General features: G+C 45.7%; 2 protein-coding genes across 2 annotated transcripts; one reads left to right on the top strand and one right to left on the bottom strand.

Annotated features, from left to right (window-relative positions):
- Nucleotides 1-936: 936 nt before the first annotated feature.
- On the top strand, nucleotides 937-6236 carry mylpfa (myosin light chain, phosphorylatable, fast skeletal muscle a). The gene is made up of 7 exons (XM_062984984.1): nucleotides 937-1036; nucleotides 2378-2473; nucleotides 3849-3924; nucleotides 4681-4785; nucleotides 4882-4960; nucleotides 5043-5091; nucleotides 5620-6236. Exons 1-7 carry the CDS (start codon nucleotides 1034-1036, stop codon nucleotides 5719-5721), a joined length of 510 nt encoding a protein of 169 aa, XP_062841054.1. The 5' UTR covers nucleotides 937-1033; the 3' UTR covers nucleotides 5722-6236.
- Nucleotides 6237-7070: 834 nt separating this feature from the next.
- LOC134300230 (TBC1 domain family member 10B-like) lies at nucleotides 7071-21722 on the bottom strand. Its single transcript, XM_062984935.1, has 10 exons — nucleotides 21398-21722; nucleotides 17611-18371; nucleotides 15121-15220; nucleotides 14464-14571; nucleotides 14263-14369; nucleotides 13506-13620; nucleotides 13289-13354; nucleotides 11787-11976; nucleotides 11531-11685; nucleotides 7071-11413 (listed from the first exon to the last, which is right to left on the bottom strand). The coding sequence occupies exons 2-10, from the start codon at nucleotides 18360-18362 to the stop codon at nucleotides 10334-10336; spliced, it is 2673 nt and encodes an 890-aa protein (XP_062841005.1). The 5' UTR covers nucleotides 18363-18371; nucleotides 21398-21722; the 3' UTR covers nucleotides 7071-10333.
- Between the last annotated feature and the right edge of the window lie 1779 nt (nucleotides 21723-23501).

The following is a 23501-nucleotide window of genomic DNA, read 5'->3' as shown; positions in this document are numbered from 1 at the left end:
GTGACCACTGTTTACCTTTCTGAGAAGGCTTCTCACAAGACAAGGCTTTAGGACCGCACGCGCTTCCTCCATCGAGTGTGAAGCTGCTGGCTGAAGCTTTAACACATATGGAGGAACACACTACGCTCTCTATATTCCTCAACCGTATGGACAAAAGTATTGGGACCACCTTTCTGATTTATGAATTCATGTGTTTCAGCCACATCGGTTACTAAATCAGTTACTGTAATCAATCATTTAAAGGAAATGACTTGCTTCTGACTTTGCAGTAACAGTTTAGGGAAGGCCCTGTTCTGTTCCAGCATGAGCGAGCTCTATAGAGACATGAGATAAGCTCGACTGCCCAACTACAAATTCCCATACACAGATCTTCTCAGAAGAGCGGTCGTTGTTCTAGCTGAAAACATCACACAGAGGTCACTCTGTTTGTTTTTGAAACGTGACGTCCGACAAGCTCACGGTCAGGCGTCCGAATGCTTTTGGCCGTGTAATGTATGTATTGTATGTAGGTGCAGCGTCCAGCACTTTCACCTCAAAAATATCATCTCATGTTCCTGAAACGACGAGCATCCAAACTGTCACGTCACTAAAAGGTAAAGCAAACTTCTTCCCGGTCCATAAATACAGACGGAGGATCACAGGAGAGGTTACGAGGACGGAGACGCAGGGCGGGGCGAGAGGACGCCGGCGGGGGACACTGGGGGTCGTTTTCTCACGTCCATATTTGTCCACTTTGTGTCAGGGTATCATATTCGGTCCTCATTCCAAGACCGGCAGCTATTTCGGAGCGTCTGTAAGTTGATAGCATCCCTCCTTCGGTCCCATCCTTACCCCTTCACCCCCCTCCACTCATCTCTCCATCCAACCACTCCGTCCGTCCTCCTCCTGCTCAGCGCCGAGCCAAACTTGAGGCGGATCTATAATTAGGCAGACGGGAGGTATATAAGCCCCCTGGGGGTGAGGGCCGAGTCGCGGCTTCACACAGTCTTCTCCTCTTTGAGCTTCTTTAACTTCACACTCACACCGTCCAGACATGGTGAGTAACCAGCACGGAGAACTTCAGTTATTTATTTATTTATTAATATATTTATTATAGAGTCCTGAAGCTCTGGAGAGGGTTTTCGGATCTGTGGATGCTTTCTGATATGTGGACGTACACGCGGTTATACCATGACTGAATGATCGTGTGCTAGATTTTGAGGTTGAAAGTCGTAGCACTTTGATTAAGCCGGGTTGAGCCGTACGCATCTTTAATACAGAATAAAATCGTTACTGTGAGAGATTCCTAAATGGTTTAAAGTTTTGTAAATACTGCTATTTAATTCTCTATTAGGTTTTTTTTACTGGTCAGTGAGGAGCGTGTTTATAATTTTATATTTAGATTATTTAAATGTTGTTGATTTGGCTGCTCCTGTATTCAGGAGTCACTACATGATCATTGTACCCGATCCTGATGCGACCCTCCTTGTTGTATCCGGGCTTGGGACCTGCACTGAGAGCGCACCGACAGGCGCACCGACCGAAAACTAGGCTGTTCTACGTCCATGTCTACGTCCAGCCTGATTTGGTCTTGTGCACCTCTGTTGTATTGTCGTAGTGAACTATTAATACTATTAGTCGTACTGAAATATTTAAAGCTGCGATTTGCGTCCTGAGAAGCGCGTCTGTGAGCAGGGATCAAACGATGGATGGGGTAGAAAATACGCAGCCGTAATGTATAATATTTTACATATATAATAAAAAAAATGTTAAAAATATTGTAATGTAGCTTCATGGACTTTTCTTACGCCTTATTAACCAAACCTGCCGAGTAACTGCACTGTTAGGTGTTTATAAATGGTTTATAAACATTTAAAACTGGTGATTTATATTTATTTTGATAGCGAAATGTAGATATAAAGATGAGTATAAAGGAAATCTTGTTGTGTTGGGTGGCAATTTTACGACAGTAAATCGTGTTTTAGCCGCTCACCAGAGTCTTGTTAAGTTTACTACCGTTCAGCGCTGCGTCAAACCAGAGACTCCGTCCCAAATCACATAGTACCGCACCAGTGAATCTGCTTCTAATGTGCTAATGCACAGACTGACCTGGTCAGAGTCGAAGCTACAACCACTGACCAATCTACTGATCAGAGACCGACTGATTATCAGGCGACTCCTCATTAGAATAACCTCTTAATACCTGTATAGAAAACGTTACGGTAGCAGATTCTCACCTCTCTGAAATCTGTACTGATGCACGTCTGAATAAAAATGCAGTGTGTGGGTACGGATTACGTCTTCTGGAGTAAGTGTGTGTGTGTGTGTGTGTGTGTGTGTGTGAGGTAAACACAGTAGATTCTAAACGATCCTCACCGTGAGCTGTGTGTACCCGCAGGCACCCAAGAAGGCCAAGAGGAGGGCAGGAGGAGGCGAGGGTTCCTCCAATGTCTTCTCCATGTTCGAGCAGAGCCAGATCCAGGAGTACAAAGAGGTAACACTCTCTATCTCTCTCTCACTCTCTCACACACTCACACACCTTTTTACAAAGCACATTAGACACCTACAGGGGTTCTGAGGACCTTCCTATGGGTACAATGGGTTCCTCCCAGCACCCAAAAACATACCAGACGTGTGTAAAAGAATGAGCATCTGTTGCCCTGCAGCGGGTCAGGATCCCATCCAGGTTGTAGTCCGGCCTCATGCTTAATGTTTTCAGGTGACACCGGACACGCTGCAACCCTGAACAGGACTGAGTGGTCAGTAAAAGTGAACGTACAAAAATACCTTCCTCAGAAGGAAAGGGAATCGGCGTCTATGTTTAGCGTCTCTTAATAGGGTGCTAATATGAGCTGAATTATCACACACACACACACGCACACGCACACGCACACGCACACGCGCGCAGCAGGTGAGGCGACGCTGTGTGGTGTGTTAACGTCGTTAGCGGCCGTTTCCCTCCTCTCACTTTCACTCAGCTGTTCCTCACACAGCAGCTGATCTGATTTCATGCTGAAGGACGAGAACGAGCGCAAACGTGAAACCAGAATTTTTTAGCCTGTTAGCTGAAGCTAAACTAGCATCATACGAGCAAATCTCACATTCACCAAGGTCCCAGAGAAAATAAAAAGGATTTAAGGGTCTTGTGTGTTTGGAAAAGTGTCTGTGATGGTCGGACACAATCTGGGGGTATTCTGTCCACTATGATTTTAGCCAATCATGTTTATGTGGATGCCCGGCCGGACGACTGAACCCTGGATCCCCAGATCTCAGCAGCAGTGGGCTAGCCAAGAAAGTATTAGTCAACAGCGATCAGAAACTTTATCCAGTTAGCTAGTGTTCCTTGACCTGTGGGTGGTAAACGGCTGTCCCAATACTTTTGACCCTATAGTGTACTGGTCTTGGGGTTACTCTGGTGATTGAAGCTGGTGTGTGTTAAGTGTGTGTAAGTGATAGTGCCAGTGAGGACATGCCTGGAATCGCAGCAGGATGCAGAAGGGTGCCAGCTGTCTTTAAAGGTCCACAATCGCCCGTCTTAAGTTTCGTGGGATTTAAATAGATCCCCTTCAGCAGGACCTCAACAGGACCTTAAAACACACCAGAGATTCACATGTGCATCTGTGCTTTATTGACTGAAAACAGTGAAACGTAGTGAAGGTAGCACTAAACACCGAACACGCTAATCCTAATGAAAGCGTGATTATTGTAACACACATCATGCAAAATCTCCTCATCATCCTGCGCAGACCCACACGTGTAGAGCGCAGACGTGGATCTGAGCAGCTTCATCGTTTTATATATAAATAATTAATAATAAAAGATTTAAAAATTGTTTATTAATGACTAAACCACGTCTGGTGTTGTTGCAGGCTTTCACAATCATCGACCAGAACAGAGACGGTATCATCAGCAAGGATGACCTGAGGGACGTTCTGGCCTCAATGGGTAAGAACCACGACATCTATGAGACCTACTCAGCTTCTCACGAGACCTCGAATTCTGTGGGAATTTGTGCCCGTTCAGGTCTATGGGTCTGTCCGAAAACCTAGCTCTCTCTCTATCCTACACTCGTGAGAAGAGGGCGTGTCTAAATCCTTAGCTCCCTTAAAACGCTCCTACTGAGGCGCCTTAATTCTGAGTGATGATCTGACTGAATGACGAGGGAGCGTCCGACGCCTCCTCAGCACTGAAGATCAATCCCAGCATTCAGTGCGGCACGACTTTTCTCACCAAAACTACAAACATGGCGGATGAATATAATGCGGAGCAACCAACAGAGTTCTTTTAAATGTAAACCAATTCTCCTTGATGTGTAATCTGTATAAAGGTGTAATTATACAAGTGTGGGTTTATTTGTAAATTGGGGCGTCAGGGACAGTTTGAGCGTTTTCGGTACACGCAGGGAGACGTTAGCCGGCGTGCTAGCATAGGTTTGAACGTCCTGAGGCTAACTGTGTTAGCTTACTAAGCTAAAACTGCGCTGGCATACGTAGAGCGTCTAAATAATCTGATTATGAGCTCCATGTCTGATTAGAATCCTCTCTACTGAGGCAGCTGATCAGGTAAATAAGAGGGAGCAGGGCGGGTCGATAGGTTTTCAGACAGACCCTACAGCTGGGCGCTGATGCTCAGTTGATGTTCCAGTTCATTCCAAAGCTTCCATTTAGAGGATCTAAATTTTTCCTCTTTTTTACCCTGCAGGTCAGCTGAACGTGAAGAATGAGGAGCTGGAGGCCATGATCAAGGAGGCCAGCGGCCCCATCAACTTCACCGTGTTCCTCACCATGTTCGGAGAGAAGCTGAAGGGTAAGACGCACCGCACCCACCACACATCCGTACCAGCTCTCTGAGGCGGTCGGTTACAGACCAGCAGAGCATTAACGTTTCTTCTGTCGCGTCCAGGCGCCGACCCCGAGGACGTCATCGTCTCCGCTTTCAAGGTCCTGGACCCCGAAGCTACCGGATTCATCAAGAAGCAGTTGTAAGTGCACGGCGTGATTGTAGCGGCTAACTCGACTGCTACGTGAGCGCATCGTAACCGTATGTTTTTTATATCATTACAGCCTGGAGGAGCTTCTGACCACCCAGTGCGACAGGTTCTCAGCAGAGGAGGTGGGTTCACACACCACATCATCACACCACACCACACACTCCTGTAGATCAGGGTTAGGTCTGTGTGGACAAAATAACAGAAACTTAACACCTTAACATCAAGGTTCTGGAGACGAGGAACCTTGAGCGTTCTCTCAGCGCCCTCATAAAATCCCAAACAGATTCCGGTGGGATGGGATGCGTTCTCCTAAAGGAACATCTTCCAGGTCTTTGAGGGATAAACCGGGTGGTGGGAGGGGTGGAGATCTACTTACCAGTCTGCATCTTAGAACCTTCCTATAAAGCTTTAATGACGGTCAAATCCGGTGAGCTTGGAAGGAACTAAACTTCACACCCATCTGAATGTTGAGAAAGAGCACGTGGGCGTGCTGAACTACATCTTTCAAATTCAGGACAAAATCAGCCGTGGGAAGTGAGAAGGCTCATCAAATCTTGCTCAGGCCTGCAGGTTTGGTGTGCTTTACACCAAGCACATCAGTGAGGATCCTTTTTATTAATTTTATTTCTAATTCTCTCCGTTTACTCCAGATGAAGAACCTGTGGGCTGCCTTCCCCCCAGATGTGGCTGGCAACGTGGACTACAAGAACATCTGCTACGTCATCACACACGGCGAGGAGAAGGAGGAGTAAGAGCTCTCGAGGCGAAGAGATGAAAGTGCGTCCTCCGTTATCATCCCTCCTGTTCCTGCTTCCGTCCTTTCTTCTTCTTTTTTTTTTTGTAACACACCAGCACTTCCTCCTTCCTCCCGAAGCTTCGCCCGCTCGACCCGAGGCTCGCCCCGGTGACGCCCGTCTGTGAGGGGGAAACGGGATTTTGCAATTATAATAGCGTCTCCGTCTCCTTCTCTCGACCGCGATTGTCGATTGATTTATTTTTTGGGAGCTGAAATCAGGCGGGTGGAGGGATTTCATTCTACAATAGAAGAATCCGGCACCCGCCGCGTGGTTCTCCTCCCTAAAACGAGGAGGAGGAGACGGAGGGAGATCATGATGGGCAGAGAGAGGCGACAGAAAGAAACCATTCCCTTCTTCTCTCGCCCCTCGTCCTTCAAAAATCTCCGGTTCCCCTGAGCGGCGGCGTCACCAGCTCCTCTGTAAGCAATAAAAAGAGAGAAACTGTGAATAAACCGACCTTATCTTTCGTACATCTGAGTCTGTCCATCCTGAATGCACGATGAGTGAGAGTGGATAAATGAGTGAGTAGATAACTGAACGCATGAGTTGATGAATGAGTGGTTAAATGAATAATTAAGTGAGTGGATGATTGAGTGAATGGATAAATAAATGAGAGGATAAATAAGCAAGTGGATAAATAAATAATTGAGTGAGTGGATGAGTTAATGAATGAGTTAGTAAAGGGATGAATAAGAGGTTGAGTGAACAAGTGAGCGGATAAGTGAGTGAGCAGACGAATTAATAAATTAATGAGAGGATAAATTACTGAATGAATGAGTGGATGAATAGATGAGTGAGTGGATGAATGAATAATTGAGTGATTGGATGAGCGAGTGGATGAATGATTGTACGAATGAATAAATGAATAAGTGAGTGGATTAAGTAAGTGGATGAATATACGAGTGAGTGTATGAATGTATGAATGAATGAGTGGATAAATAACTGAATGAATAAAAGGATGAATAAATGAATGAGTGGATAAATGAATAATTAAGCGAGTGGATGAATGAGTGTACGAATGAATAAATGAATAAGTGAGTGGATAAAAAAAGTGGATGAGAATATGAGTGAGTGAATGTATGAATGAATGAGGGGATAAATTACTGAATGAATCAGTGAGTGGATACATGAGCTAATGTGGATATATGAGTAAGTGTACAAATGAATAAGTTAGTGAGTGAATGGATAAATGAATGGATAAATGAGCGAGTGAACGTGTATGAATGAATGAATGAATGAGTGTTGTGTCATCGTCGCTGAGACCGAACACCAGCACAATAAAGATCAAACCCAGAGCAGAGAGGTTGAATATATTAGGGTTTATTCATCATCACAACTGTTATTATCTGAAGGATTAATTTAATACGAGGTGGTTTTCTCTTCTCTTCTGCAGTAAGGAATGAACATCACGCTTTTATTCTCACGTTTGTCTGTAAACGCTGTACAAGAGAGACACGACCAGATTTAAAAAAAAAAAAACACAAACACACACAAAAAAAAAAATTGTTTTAAAACTACAGGGGTTAAAATGAAGAACACTGAGACACGTCCATGATATCAGGAACAGAAGAGCGAGTCCGTCTGTACTGTCCGGTATTGTATAGATGAAATGACACGACACTAAGTGCCCGATACCGACTATACAACGTATTGCTTAGATGTTTTAACCCCGTTCAGGGGGCGAGGGCTCCTCGAAAGCTCCTAATTTGGGGTAAATCTGACACGTCGTTGCATAGAAGTTGCGACACCACGAAGGTTTTATAAAACCCGGAAACGAGCGCTTAGAATTTAGTTTAACAATATCTGCAAAACCTGCAAATCCAAAATAAATCACAGTTAATAACAACAAAACATAAACAAAAGAGAAGATGTTTAATTCTGTGTGCAGGGTTAGTGATGACGTACTTATTTTAAACTCCGAAAAGTTCGTCTGTATTGAATTATTATTATTACACATACGTCAGTATTTGAACACTGCTGCAAATCTACAGGTTTAAATACACAATCAGGACAAATCGAGGGTAAAACTCACACTCCTGTGCAAATAATGTACCAAAGCCAACATATAACGTCTATTACTGACGGTCAGAGTCCAGATTTAAGACTTAAGCGCTTGTAGAGGAACACAAACCAGCCCGGCAGCGCTGAAATGTTTGAAGCCGTCGATGCTGAGAGGTTAAAAAAAACAACAACATTTGTTTGTTTATTAGGATTTTAACGTCGTGTTTTACACTGTGGTTACATTCATGACAGGAACGGTAGTTACTCATTACACAAGATTCATCAGTTCACAAGGTTATAACACAGTCATGGACAGTTTAGTATCTCCAGTTCACACCTCACTTGCACGTCTTGGACTGTGGGAGGAAACCGGAGCATCCGGAGGAAACCCACGCAGACACGGTAAGAACATGCAAACTCCACACAGAAAGGACCCGGACCGCTTCACCTGAGGATCGAACCCAGGACCTTCTTGCTGTGAGGCGACAGTGCTACCCACCGAGCGTTCACACACAAAATGTGAACATTTAAAGAGAGCAAAGTGCCCTAAAGCTCCCAAATTAAGCCAATGTATCTGTTATTCAATGATTTGACCATCAAAAGCCTAATTTATCATCCATTTATTTTTATTTTTGCACAGGAGTGTATATTTCTCCCTGTGTAGTATCTATAGTCACAATTAAACCCCACAGACAGTGAGTGAGTGACCAGAGCTCGGCGGGGCAGGTACTGACCCTTAATTTGCAGTGTAGGTGTTACTGAATGGCACCACCTAGAGGTGATATGAGGATAACGCACCTCAGTACAGAGCAAGAACTTCATCATAATCATCATGAGCTCTGCTGTAGAGTCAATCCTACACTGCCAACCCAAACAAGGAGTGTTCCAGTCTGAGGTGTGACCGGTACAGCCTACACACCGCCGTCCGACTGTCCCGGGAGCGGCCCGGATACAAAGTGCAGCCTGCTGTGGATCTGCAATGGTGTGGAGTGCATTTAATATTGTTAGAGAACTTATTGTTAGAGTTCCTCTGGTATACCTTACAGAACCGAGTCCTACATCCAGATTTAGTAGACGCCTGACAGGCCGAGAGCACCGGCGGTAGCGTGGTAGTGCAATTTACAGCTACACCCTACGTAGCACAAACGACTAAACAACCAAACGTGTCCTGGCTGATCGAGTCCGTTTGGGTAAAAGGAAAACGTGAAAAGGAAAATTCCATCCAAATTGGGTTCTATTTATTACAAGTGTAAAGCAGCTCAGGCATGCAGGAATACTGTCAGGATTCTGATCTCCAACAAGGACCAAAACTAAAAGATAATGACTGCCCGGCAAACGTGGAGTGAAAATAAAAAGGTGCAAACAAACACTGAGCAGAAAATAAAAACACAAGATGATGTTTAAATACTACGAGCGGCGCTCTCCATTCCAGTCATCCAGGCCTCCGGATTCTTGCATAGAAAACTGAATAACGAATCCGGAAATCAGAACAAGAATAACACGTAATATATCGTTTATCTGGTTAAATAAAATTAAAAAAAAGAACTGTACATTAATACATACGAGCCCGGCGGTTGGACAGGCTCGGGCGCTAATGCCGCTCGACACGGAGGTCAGAACAAAACTCTGCGTGGTCAGTGCTGCTTCAGGACGAACGGCCGTCCGAACCCCGAAAGCGTCGAGCAAATTCAGTGCAAACAGATTCATTCCTTCATCGGCAAACTAATAAATATCAGCTCGAAAAGTCCACGCCCGTCGAACCCACGTCAAGTAATTCAGTCGTCCGTCCTGCGCCGGGGAGGACCAAGACGTTTCCTTTCCATTTCCTCCACATTCAGATTCCAGTTTAGTCCTCGATTTAATACGACGATTATAATAATAATATCCGGGTTATTAAAACGAAAGCCGAACGTTTAGTACCGGATGGATTGGTTTACTGTGTTAGTTACTGTGACGGCTCTGACGGAAGCGTGTTATAAATAACATAAAAAATAATCATAAAAATATAATGAAATCATGGTGATGAGCTCGAGAGAGAGAGAGAGAGAGGATGAGAGAACACAAAAGAACAAAAAAAGAACGAGAGTACGGGGTCATGGAGGAGAAGCATCGACACGGCGGGAGACGGGGAGTATCAGCCGTGTTGGGAAGCTGTTGGAGAGGAAAGATTCCTCACACTGTCAGTAAGTGCCATCACGTCGTCACCAGGAGGACGAGGACTACAAGCGAGCGGGTTAAAAACACAGAGCAGCGGATAAGCGACATGACACGACTACACAACACGCCACACAACCAGAGTACAGACGAGTAAACACACAGGCTAACAGGCGAGAATAAATACAAGCTCTGATACGTCATCAGTCTCGAACCGGGACGTAACTGTACAGGCAGAGTGCGCCCGCTTCTCCTAGCAAGTGTTCCTAGTGGACGATCCTAGTGGACGATACTGGCGCACGGGACTGTAAATGGGGACGAATTAGTCTGCGAGGATGAATTAAAGACAAAAACGTCCACTAACGGGAATCCCGTCTTTCATTGTGCTCTAGTCTCATAGATCTTTCCGGATCTAGGCGACGCTCTTCGCCGCGGCGGCTCCGTTCTTGTCCTCCGCCTCGGCGCCGGCGGGTTTGTCCTTCTTCTTGCCGGTTTTCTCCTTCCTCTTCTCCCTCTCGGCCCTCTCCTTCTCCCTCCTGGTTTTCTCTTTCTCGGTTTTCTCGCGCTCCTTCTTCTCTCTGGCCTTCTGCTTCTCCTCCTCCTTCTCTTTCCTCTTGACCTCCTTGCTCTTCTTCTTTTTCTTCGCGTCGTCCAATAACGGCGGCAGCGGGACGTTGTTCGCGGTGGGGGACGGGATGGTGGGGGTGATCTGTTCCGAGGTGACTTTAGGCGGATGGAGCTGGTTGGGAAGAGGAGGGCGGGCGGATTCCGGGCCGGACTTCGTCGCCGGGGAGGGTTCCCGTTTCGGTGGCTTTACAGACGGAGCTGCCGTTCCAGATTCCAGTTCGGATTTTGCCCCGGTTCCAGATTCCAGTTCGGATTTTGCCCCGGTTCCAGATTCCAGTTCGGATTTTGTCCCGGTTCCAGATTCCAGTTCGGATTTTGTCCCGGGTTCAGATCCTGGTTGGGATTTTTCCACTGATCCGGATCCCGACGTGGATTTCTGCTCCGGTTCAGATGCCGCTCCTGTTGATGGTTCTGCTGCCAAAGGACTAGGCCCTCGCCCTGCTGCGCCTCCAGTAGTAGGGACCGCGACGGAAACAGGGACCCGCACTGGCCTGGCTGACGATGTTATCATGACAGAAGTGCCGCCCCCGAACACCTGCTGCTCTGTCCCCGAGGCCCCTGAGAAGGAGCCCTTTTTGGCGTAAGAGAAGGGCATTTTGGATTTTCGGAAGCCAGGGAGAGACAGGAGGCTGGAGGAGGAGCGCAGGGGGCCAGGGGGTGGAGGGGAAAGCGAGCTGCCCAGGAAGGACAGGCTCCCGCCGGAGCTGATAGCGACGGCCCGGCGTTTTTGCTCGAAGATGGCGCGCGTGCCGTGGAGCCTGCGGCCCGGCTGGTGGGTCAGGGCGCCGCGAGATTCCCGCCATTTCCGTACCTGAACGCGGCATTCCCGCTCGATCTGAGCCTCGGTGACGGCCAGACTAATTACCTGAGGAGGAGGAACGAGAGCATTAGGGGTCGCACAGGCATGAGTGATATGGACTATAACAACACAGATGACAATAATGACAAGTATTATTATTAATATTAACATAATAATACTCACCTCATGGACCAGCAGGTCCTCCCGGACGTTCTCTGGCGGGATGTTCCTCAGGCGCTCCATGGTCTCGTACATCCCCTGCAGCTCTCGCAGTTTATCCACCGAACCCAACATCTGCTTCAGCAGGACCATCCCCACCCGGAACACGATCTTCACCCCTTCAAAAACACACACACACACACACACACGTTATTTCAAACGCACTGACACGCCCGGTCAGCAGCGAGGCGTCTCACGCTACACGATCATTCACGGTCACCTTCACAGAAGAACATGTCCCAGACACGGAGGACGCAGGACCAGGGCAGGGTGCGAGAGAAGATGCACATGAACCACTCGGTCATGTAGAGGATGGGGTCGATCTTAAACTTCTTCAGGTGGCGGTAGGCCATCGGACACGCCCTCCTCAGCAAGGAGAAAAAGATCTCGCCGTCCAGCTGGATCGCTTCCTGGAGATAAAGACGCTCAGATTTGAATTCGGAGGACGAATACAAACGTCATCACACATATGAAACGTCTGGTTACATTACATTAATGCACAGGAACGAAATAATACAGTAAGGCGTGGGAACCAGATATGTAAAAATGATATAACCTATAGAATGGCATTTTCAGCATTTAGGAGACACCTTTATCCAAAGTGACTTACATTACAGTTACAGTATACAGTCTGAGCAACTGAGGGTTAAGGGCCTTGCTCAAGGACCCAACAGCAGCGACCTAGCAGTGGTGGGGCTTGAACCAGAAACCTTTGGATTACTAGTCCTGTGCCTTAACCACTAGCCTACATCTGTCCATATATACAGATGCACGTGTAGAGTACAACGATTTTTTTCCCGTGTGTATCCCAGCTCATTTGGAAACTGGAATCAGAGCGCAGGGTCAGCCATCGTACGGCGCCCCTGAAGCCAAGAGGGTTACTCGCTCAAGGGTCCATCAGTGGCTGCACGACAGAGCCAGGATTTGACCTCTCAACCTTTTGATACCCACTAGGCTGCCATCGTCCCGGTGTTTGGGTTTAAACATGGAACGTTAGCTTATATAAAGCTTACATGAATCCCCCAACAGCAAGTACAGGATTCTGTATGCTTTACGTTACTTGTGGCCAAAATAAAAGGATAGCGTTGCCACGCCCTACGTTACTAAGGCGTGGTCACTCATTAGGACCTCATTTCTACGCTTTTTTTTTTATTTTTATTTATTTAAGATGTCACCACCTGGGCTTCGTACTTACTATTCAACCTCTGACCCTAGGATAAAACAGGCTGTGTTCCAAACTGCACCTTACTATACTTATTAGTGCACTAGTAATGATACAGTTACACAATATGCAGCCTATAAGATGCAGTTCGGGACACAGGCAGGAAATCACTAGTGTGTGCTGTGTAAACAATGTCTGCATGTTATATTTTTCTACCAATAACTGACCCTCATTAGTCATGCTGGCCAAGGGCTGCAGCAGGCTGCGAGTGTTTCTGCATTCTGTTTGTTTCTGTTATTTTGGCCACCTCCTTTATTTCCCATTGTCCATTCTTGTTTGTAGCAGGTGCGAGGCTACACCCGATGCCACAGTGACAAGGCCAGTGTACCAATCCTCAATGCCCAGGTGGTACTGAAGCTGTTGGCACCAGCACGTGGAACAGTACTAACAGTGTGTGTGTGTGTGTGTTTGTGTTTTCATTTATTTTGTCACCTGTTTGCTGATGTGTTACAGACGGATCATTATTGGTAAGCAGGCAGAGCTTGATGTTGTTTACTCACCAGTCCTGCGCTGTAGTAGCCCGGCAGGTATCTCTCACAGATCTGCACTAGACACCAGAACGCTTGCTGGTACACACACACACACACACACACACACACACAAAAAGAAAGTATGTGTCAGGTGTCCGAATACTTTTGGTTACTTAGTGTATATAACAAGGCTGTTTACTTTTTTATAAACATACACACACACACACACACACACACTCGTACTCACCTCCGCGGGCATGTGCATCAACAGCACTGCTGCTACAGGAGCCTGAGCCTGACAGTACCCTTCATCCGGCTGATAAATAGTGTAGGCCTTCAGTATACGATACAGATCCTGCTGACTGCACACACACACACACACACACACGTTAAGTATAGCATCATTTCTTTAAAAAATAACTGTCATTTTAAACGTGGCGGTTTAGGTACTGGACTAGCAATCGAAAGGTCACTGGTTCAAGCCCCCAGCCATGTTAGATTGCCACTGTTGGGCCCTTAAGCAAGGCCCTTAACCCTTAATTGCTTAGACAGTATACTGTCACACTACTCTAAGTCGCTAAATGTAAATTTAAATACGTCTATAGGGCGACATCTACAGGCCATTCCTGGTATTACTGGTTGAACATTCCAACCTTTTTAAAACCTTTAAAACAGTACTTGGTAGCACCTTTGGCGACCCCTTATAGGTTGATTTTGAGAAATTTTACTGTTTATTAATCCCCCCACCAACCAACAAACACTAAAATAAAATTAACGCCCTTGGGTGCGAGGCAGGAACACCCTGGTCAGGGTGCCAATCCATCATTCAGCCACAACAGTTTAACAATGAGGGTTAGAAGGTAGAAATGATTTTCCACCCAGTGAGAATTCATCTATTATTAATCATCTTTAAACATAACAAGATTGACACTGATGTTGAATTGCAGACATGAAGATGCTCTGCTCATCGATAGTAGAAGATAATAATGAGTATAATGATTTACCCGTGGCCTCCTCGTGCTGCAAACATCTCGTGGAAGGGAAACTGCCTGTGTAAGTCCTTCTCGATGATGTCCAGCCACTTCGGCTCTCCCGGCTGTCGATCGAGCTCCTACAGGATCACAATGAGAAAACGAACCGCTGTGTGTTTATCAGCCTCGGAGCAAAAAGAGAGGACGAGAGGGAGGGACGGTTTTCGACGGTACCTCAAACTTGTTGGGGTTTGCGAGCAAAAGCTCCTCGCTGTTGGAGAGAAGCTGCCAGGCTCGAGCTCTCAGGGACGAGGGGATTCCCTTCCGACAGCGCAGCTTCACCTACGACACAGACGCGAACGGGTCAAAACTCGGACGAGACGAGGGCGCAAGACAAAAAGGACCTGCTCCGTCAACAAGACCAACGTTATTCGTCAGATGTGAGTTTTATTTCAATTCTATTTGTGCATTTCTCTCATCTTCTTTCTAATCTTGTCGACCTAATTCACAAGGTGTATCTGTCCTCCACCGCTGCACCCCTAAGCCTGACGGAGAAGGGTCGTACTAATGGTCACGCACTGCTCTCCATTATTCACCACCTCTGTGCAGGTACCTCGACCGGCCAGCAGAGGCCGCCATACATCCCGACAAACACAGCCGACCGGTCAGTAGCAAACCCTGAACTCTGCAATGTTGGGCTGACAGGGTCACTGACACCTCAAGTGAATCAAGACCTGGCAGCACCAGTGTCCTGGCATGGCTGAACAACCAGGTCCAAAACGTTCAGCAGTTAAGCACGCTCGTTTCAACGGTGAGGCACCTAGGACCTGTTTTTGGAGCGAATGTGTGAAATGTTATCCATCGTTTGCTCGTCTGTAATGCAGAGCAGACCTTCGGGAAGCGGCGAAGGATCCACTTGTCCCAGTTTCTGAACATCTCCAGCCATTTCATCTCTCGGTGCCGTGCCACCTCCACACTGAGCTCCAGCTCACTGAGGAAACAAAAACGACAAATTAAAAAATGTGTTTTCCCTTTTTCTTACAATTCCCCAGTCGTATCACTTCTACTGCTGCGGACCCAGAGCCTGAGTAAACAGGGCTGTACTTTACACAACCGCTTCTTTTCACCAGGAGACAGAGCAGCATCGTGACCAGAGAGTCGCACACTGCTATTCTTCATTCATCGGCACTGTGCGGCGCCTCGACCGGCCAGCAGAGGCCGCCACTGCGGCAGCACCCGCCCTACGGACGGACACAGCCAATCGTGTTTGTGCAGGTGCCCGACTGGTAGTTAGCACAGCTGGGATTCGAGATTCTGCCTGGTCAATAAAACTGTATAGTTTGGTTTAGATTAAAGAGCACGTGTAATAAAACTGCACACTGTTAATCAATCCTCTTAAAATCAGCCGCATTTTGTAATTCAGAATAGCACACAAACACACACACACACACTAGAGATGTACCGATCGGGGTTTTTGGCACCGATTCCGATCTCCTTTCAAGGATATCGGCCGATAGGGGGGGGGGCGGGGGCGGATTTAGCAGTAAATAAAGTAAATAAACTTAAAAAGAGTCTCACAGTGAAGATAAACCGGAGCAGCGCGTGTGTGTGTGTGTGTGTGTGTGTGTGTGTGTGTGTGTGTGTGTTTGTGCCTTTAGAAGAGACGCTTTGTTCACAGTATCGCTATAAGTGATTCATTGATTCATGAGTCGATTCATTTTATGTGAAGCGTAAGTTTCTCTTCTCGGTTATCTCTCCGTGTTTACTGTTATTAATTAAATGTCGTGGTTTTAAATAAACACCAACTACTACAGAACATTCTGTGTGACTCTCTTACATTAAAAAGCTTCATTACACTGAGTATTACCACAGATCTGTAACCGAGTCAGACTCGTTCCGTCTAAGGAGCTAAAAGTTTTCTGATGATCTGATGATGAAGTTCAGCAGATGATCCTGAACTAACGAATTTGGTAATGAATAAACTTTTGCCTCTGATTGGCTCTGTAACGTTTTCTGTTCTCATCTACATCACAAGTAAGAACCGCTTACGATTTACCAAAGTGAACCAGGAGTTTATATAACGTGCTGATAGAATCGACTCAGATGTGACCGGGTTGAATTATCTTTTTAAAGTAAATATTACAATCAGTAAAATTACATCGTATGTATGATGCACAACGTTAATGATGTTATTTTAGGTCATGAAGAGCTTTCACGATGGTTTCTGTACGATGGTTGATGAATGGTGATGTGATGGTTGGTGCTTCGTAGCTCAAAGTCTGGATCGATCCACTGAGCTGTTAAGCTTAACACGGTCTTTATAGATCACACGATCGGATCGGCTACTTTCAGGAGATATCGGCCGATCGCCGATAGCATATTTTGATTAAAGATCGTCCGATACCGATTCATAGCCGATCGATCGTTCCATCTCTAACACACACACACACACACACACACACACACACACACACACACACACACACAGCTGTGCAGAGTAAGGGAAGAGACGTGATGAGTCGAGGCTGAATCAGACCAACACTCAGCACCGTCTGAGTCAGACGGGAGACAGACTTGACTCCAGCTCCCCTCCAGCTACCAAAACATGCAGAAGGTGAATTGGCTGCTTCAAACTCCCCACAGGTGTGAGTGGGTGACTAAATGAGTTGAGTGTGTGAAATTGGGGGAGTTCCTCAAGGCTCTGTGCTCGGGCCTGTTCGGCAGACGGCCTCTGTGAATTACTCAGCTTCATCAATGTGTAGTGGTTAAAGGGAAACGGTCACGTTTGGCTATTTTGCGGTATCGGAAACCAGCCTGTTTATTAACGAAGGTTTAATTTCTTAAATTATTTATAAAACATCAGTGAGCCTGGATCATGCACGGACACGGACTCTAGGCTTTAGACATTAAATAGTCCCAAAGAGGCAGGCTGGGAAATAACTGCTAAACTGCTTGATATAGACACAATCATGTCACTGGTCCAGTTACCACTTTGATAGTTAATTACATTTTCATTCCTCAAATTTAGTCATTTCTAATTCCCCTTTTCTAATTCCCTATATATACCAACTGTGCCTGCAGAGCACTCGACTAGCCGACAGCATTAAAGGCTTTGCTCAAAGACCCAACAGTGGATACGTGGCAGAGCCGGGATTTGAACCCACAACATCCTGATTGATAGCCCAAAGCTCCAGCAAAGCTTCAGTCTGTTCTGTGCTTGACTGCATGTGAATTATTGAGAACTAATAAAAATATGTTAGTATGAAGCCGATTGGTGTGATGGCGGTACGTGCTAGTGTGCGGTTCTCCTCAGCCAGCATAGATGTTTTATAAACGTATACATATTCATATATATTCATATAAAACGATGACATCACTCACCCGCCCTCGCTGTACTGCGCTCCTCCGAGGAAGCCGTATTTATCTGTACGTCTCATGGCCGGCCCGTTGAGCTCAGAGTCGGACCCGATGGAGCTGCCGTCCTCGCCGATGCCCGACAGAGACTCCAGCGTTCCCGACATCATGCTCGCCGACTCCAGGTAGCTGAGCGTGTCCAGGGCGGGGCCGGAATGACACGGGGCCGGAGCCGGAGCCGACGACCCCTGAACCACGACCGCCGGGGGATCGGGCTTGTGGTCGGACGAGTGCTCGGGGGACAGGGGGACCACGGCTGGAGGAGAGTAAGGGGGGGCGTGTGAGGAGCTGGAGGTCGGGCTGAGCTGCACTGTAGAATTCTGTGCCGTACGAGGGGGCGCTAAAGGCTCCTCGGTCGCTCCCCGGGGTTCGGGTGAGCCGTCGTTCCGATCAGACGAAGCGGGAAAACTTTCGGTTCCTCTTTCAGGAGAACAAGCCATTCCAGACTCCGCAGGCAGGACCGGGGAATGTTGGGAAAGCGCAGAGGTCGTCCCCACAGGTGCAGAAGTCGCCCCCCAAGGTGCGGAGGTCTCCTTAGCAGCCGGCAGCAACGCAGCGGCAGCCATCACGGACCTGTCCCCGTATAAAGAGGATTTGGGGGCGTTGACGGTTTTAGAGGACTCCGCAGGGAGGGAGTGGACGAGGGGAGGAGGAGGGGCGGGTACTGACTGATCTGCCATCGCCGGAGGAGAAGGGGTGAGGGCGCTGACCTCTGCCATCGCTCCTCTCTGCAAAATGAAAGACACAAAGAGAGAGAGATTCATTCCAAACTGTTCTCGGGAACTGCACTATACGGCCAAAAGTATTTGGACGCCTGACCATGACATTGTCGGACGTCCTGTTTTAAAAGTAGAGTGACCTCTACTTTAAGTGATGATGTCAACAACCAGTCTTCAGAGAAGCTTCTCACAGGACTTGAAGTGTGTCTGTGTGTGGGAATTTGTGCCCTGTTATTTAAAAGGCTGGGCGCTGATTGGTCAGTCAATGTTCCGGTTCATCCCAGAGCCGTTCAGTGACCAAGGTCAGGGCTCTGTGCAGGACACTTCCCTTAACTGTTGCTACGATTTTGGAATCATAATATAACCTTTATATCTTATATGATTGATTTATTACACCTGTTAGTGATTGTTGTGGCTGAAACACATGAATTCAATCATTTGAAGAGGCGTCCCAATACTTTTATACATGTAGTATTTAACACTATTTAAATGTGTTTAAACTATTTCTGGTGCAGCACACACACACACACACACACACACAGATTTCCCGACCTCTGATTGGTTCACACAGCTCACAGCATTTTCCGGATAAGACTGGACACCCCTGAAATGTGCCACCCTCGGGTAAACAATGCACCGTGTCACATGAATAGGTTTTTTTTTTTTTTTAGATTGAGGTTCACCTCGGTCTGTTTCAGCACTTCCTATTCGAACAGAAATAACCCCTAAATGAAGATGTGGTCTGGCATTTCAAAATGACGGAAAATCTCTTTGATTAAGCGCTTGTAAGTGTTCATGAGGACGAACGGCTCAAGAATCTGTTCTAGCTGTAAGAAAAGACTTAAAGCGCGAACCGCCGGAACGAGCGTGGAGAGAGACGGGAGGAATCTAATCTGGATAATCTGTGGTGTCAGAATTAAACTGCAGAAGAAGGTGAAGCGTGGAAGCACTGACCAGTCTGTTATACTGCTACTTCTCTCAACCAGGAAAGAGAATTATTATTATTATTATTATTAGGGATTAATAGTAATGAATCCTGTCCAGAAGGACGTGTGATAATGCCAAACCAACACAAACTGACCCTAAATAAAGACATTTAGAAGAATCTTGGGCGTTCGTGACTTCTAAATAAGAAGTGGTCAGAAGCAGCTCGGCCCACGTGACCACGTTCCTCCCTTTTAAAGACACGTTAAACTTTTCTTGATGTCAGAAGCTTCTCCTCACGCTAAAAGCGTCACCAAGCGCTCTTTTTAAAGCTATTATTTCCTTTATGAGCATCTGTCGTCTGCACTTCCCTACGATAAATATATCTGTCTGAGCGAGGAGAAGAGGAAGTAGTGGATGTGTTTGAAAGGCCGATCTCATTCTGCGTCTGATGTTCGCACCGGGAGCCGCCGCACCGCCGCACAGATGAACAAACGAAAGGAAACAGAATTCAGAATTTGTGGTCAGATTTTCTCACTTGTGCTGATGGCACAACAGCTGCAAACAAACGCGTACACACACACACACACACACACACAGATGCACGGAGCTGTTTACAGGAAACAACATTTGGCAAAAAATAATGATTTAATTATTACAGCTTTAATTCTGAGCAGCTTGTTTGTTTAGATCCGTCAGCCTATAAAATGAGGACATTCTCTGTGACGGATTGGTGAACTCACACTTGTTTTCTTGCTGAACATTTGACCAGATTTAAAGGTGTAATGGTTTGCACGATCTCTGAGATTCGAAGCGTTTTCACACCTACGGCTGGTTGGCTTCGCTCTGAATCTGGTGGCGAGGTCGATTGCTCGGGGTGTTTTCACCTCAGTTCGGTTTCTTTTCACACAGAGAAGAGACCAAGAGCACAGAAATCCAGGCGCTTCAGAACGAACCAGGCGAGAAAAGTCAAGTTCATATTTATACACGCTTAAACCTGGAGTGACGGCCATCGTTTATAGCTGTGGTGATTATCTGGGTGACATACCAGACTGAATTCCATCGGCAGGACATTGAATTCACACTGGGGAAAAAAAAACGCTGAACTGCTTCAGACTTTGCAGGATGATGTGATGCCTTCAGACCACCAAGCAGAGGAAGAATCCACAGTGACATGCTAGTCAGGTCTGATCAAGGTCAAAACACGTTCAAACGAGTTTGTTTGGGACCGGACCAAGATCAGCTCCACTTCAGACCTTAGTTAGATGAAGTTTGGGCATTTAAAACCGCTCCAGTGCTGCTCTGTAAGCGTCCCTAGACGTCCCTCCTAAATTAAGCGTCCAGGCAGATGAGACAAGGTTTTCCTTCTGTGCAGCCTTTATGTTCCTATCGGTCCTGACCACACTGACAGTTCCCTCTTCAATACAGGATTCTACCGCCAACATATTTCGCAGCGGGGAAGGGGGGGGGGGGGGGTGTCACCTGGCTGATGCACCAACAATTTAAGCAGAATCAGCTCAGTCAGAGGCATTATTAGAACTTAGGAAGTGAGAGCTGACCTAGAAGGTGTGGCTGCATTGTCAACCCCTAAAGATCATCCCATACTCTTGGTCTGGAATCCTTCTCCAGATCTGTGCCTCTCCTTTCTGTAGTCAGTCTTTATTATGTGTTACTATGAGGACAGACCTCGCAAAGAGGATTTTAAACAGCTGATCTACACACTTAACTGGAAGCATGGCTGACAATGGGTGTGAATACTTCTGCTAAATTGTTGACAGACCTTGGCCTTTTTGTTTTGACACAATGGACAGCTTTTAAAATCATAAAAATGACACTGATACACTAAAGAATAAAATAGTTTAGGGATCTGAACACTTCTAGTCAGTGTAATGCACTTGTAAGGAAGATGGTATTAAATGTATTACTTACAGAAATCTAAGACATTCTAACCTTTTAGTTTGACAAAACTGATGTTAATCCTTTAAAAAAAATTCCACATTAAAAAGACATTTAAACAATAATTTAGCATTTATTCTATTATTGGGATTTTCTCTCAGGCCCGGATTTTAATCCACGCCCTTGTGTGATGTGTGGACACCGGGTAAACTTACCGGCAGTCCGGCAGGATGCGCGACGTCCACCCGGTCGGAATGTTATCCGCTTCCCCCCTCCACAGCTCCGGCTTCTTGGTCCTGTTTTTCCTTTAAATGCCTGTTTAATCCAAACTGCCACGATTCGATCCGGTCGAAAAGAAATGAATCCAGAATCCGCTGCACCGTCCGGTTGTAACTGTATCGTTAGCTTAGCACAGTTGATTAGCCTAGCTTAGCATTAGCAGGCGGTGTCATTCTGAATTTAAACGGAAACACTGGCTGCAGATCAGACGGATTTGTGATCACTGAGACCGCGGTGATGTTTGTGATTATAATAATGAGTAAGTGACGGTATATCGGGACAGTAATGAGCGCTGAGAGCGGATGAATGAGGGAATAATAACGATAATAAAGATCAGATTAGCGCTCTGACTCCTCCTCTGTGACTGCGCGAGACCGCATTTCCTCCCGCCGATGAGTGACAGCTACTGCGCCTACATGCACGTGTACACAACTTCCGGTGTTGCACCAAAATCTGCCACACGCCGAAAAAGAGCAGCCGTCTTCCGGGTACAGAAAACATCAACAACATTTTAGAATAAAAGTGGTGAAACGTGAGTGAGAGAGTGTGAGAGAGTGAGAGTGGCGTAAAGATAGACAAAACAAACTCTACATTTACCTTTTCGGCATTTAGCAGAAGCTTTTATCCAAGGCGACGTACAGTATTGTATTACTGTGACAGAATACAATCTAAGCTAACACGGGTTAAGGGCCTTGCTCAAGGGCCCGACAGCAGCAACCTGGCAGTGGTGGGGCTTGAACCAGCGACCTGCCGATTACTAGTCCAGCACCTTAACCACTAGGCTACAACTGTAATAGACAAACCCACACAAATACACAGACAGAACTCAGAAAGACAGACAGACAGACACAGACTGAAAGACAGACAGACATACAGAAAGGCAAGCAGAGAGACAGGCAGACAGAATGTCATATTGACAGACAGAAAAATAAGCAGATTGATATATCCAGACAGAACGACAGACAGGCAGACAGAAATGGTGTTGGTTCTAAGAGAGGGTAAATGCAGTAATTTAATGATTCCATATGCACATAATACTTCAAGAACTTGAAGTGTATGTAGTGTCTATGTAGTGTTTGTGGTGTTTATGTAATGTTTATGTATTGTATATAGTGTATGTAGTGTTTATGTAGTATATATGTAGTATCTATGTAGTGTTTATGTAGTGTTTATAGTGTTTATGTAGTGTATGTAATGTTAATGTAGTGCTCACTAGAAGGACATTTTAGACCTCAACGAATTATAATTGTATTAGTTTGGTATTAATTTATGTTAAATAAAATCAGGTTTACAGAAGCTCTGCAAGTATTTTTTGCACTAATGGAAACAGAAGAAGTGAAGTGAAGAGAAAACTCTGAACAATAGATGGCAGCAGGGTGTTTAAGAGGATTTAGGATCAGAGCTCATCATGGACCACTGCGGTTCCTCCACACCAAACTCCTCAAACCTCGTCTTTATAGAGTTTGTTTTACAAACTGTGGCCATAAAGGAGGAAATTGTACAATTCACGTTTATATAAACTGGTTTTATTCACCTGAACTTAATAATAAAAAACACCGATAAACAAATCATGTTGTCTAAACCGATATACACGTAATATATAATATATATCTGCTTCTATTTAAATACTGTAAATGTTTAAAATGTCAGGTTCATTTAACAGCAACAACACAAAAGTAACATTAAATCCAATAAACACTTCTCTTACTTTCAAGAGTAGTCAGAATATCAGGAGAAAATACATTAAAAAAGTTAATATTTTACAATATGTAAACAAACTACCTTCCTTAAGTATGCGTATTTAGCTCTTAGCATAGCTTGATAACTGCTTGCTAACAATTCATCCAATCTGACGTTCCAAACCAATAAAAAATTAGTTTCTATATTTAATATAAAGCTCGTGAAACCAAAATTAATTTTTAAATTAACCATTAAAGTATGCCAGCAAACAGCTGGTTGAACTATAGTGGTTTCATTTACTCATTTACTTTATTTATTAAAATATGCAGAAAATCAACAAAAATCGATTTAATTAAATAC

This window comes from Trichomycterus rosablanca, chromosome 22 (assembly GCF_030014385.1).
Source record: "Trichomycterus rosablanca isolate fTriRos1 chromosome 22, fTriRos1.hap1, whole genome shotgun sequence".
NCBI classification, from domain to species: domain Eukaryota; kingdom Metazoa; phylum Chordata; class Actinopteri; order Siluriformes; family Trichomycteridae; genus Trichomycterus; species Trichomycterus rosablanca.
The sequence above is the reverse complement of the archived record's forward strand: the minus strand, read 5'-3'. Positions and strand labels throughout refer to the sequence as shown.

Excerpts from the sequence above, each read along its gene's own strand:
- mylpfa (XM_062984984.1), top strand. Across the intron at positions 2,474-3,848 it reads AGATCCAGGAGTACAAAGAG|GCTTTCACAATCATCGACCA; the intron begins GTAACACTCTCT and ends GTGTTGTTGCAG. Across the intron at positions 4,786-4,881 it reads GTTCGGAGAGAAGCTGAAGG|GCGCCGACCCCGAGGACGTC; the intron begins GTAAGACGCACC and ends TGTCGCGTCCAG.
- LOC134300230 (XM_062984935.1), bottom strand. The coding sequence starts at position 18,362 with ATGGCAGAGGTCAGCGCCCTCACCCCTTCTCCTCCGGCGATGGCAGAT. Across the intron at positions 13,621-14,262 it reads GCAGCACGAGGAGGCCACGG|TCAGCAGGATCTGTATCGTA; the intron begins GTAAATCATTAT and ends GTGTGTGTGCAG. Across the intron at positions 13,355-13,505 it reads TGATGCACATGCCCGCGGAG|CAAGCGTTCTGGTGTCTAGT; the intron begins GTGAGTACGAGT and ends TGTGTGTACCAG.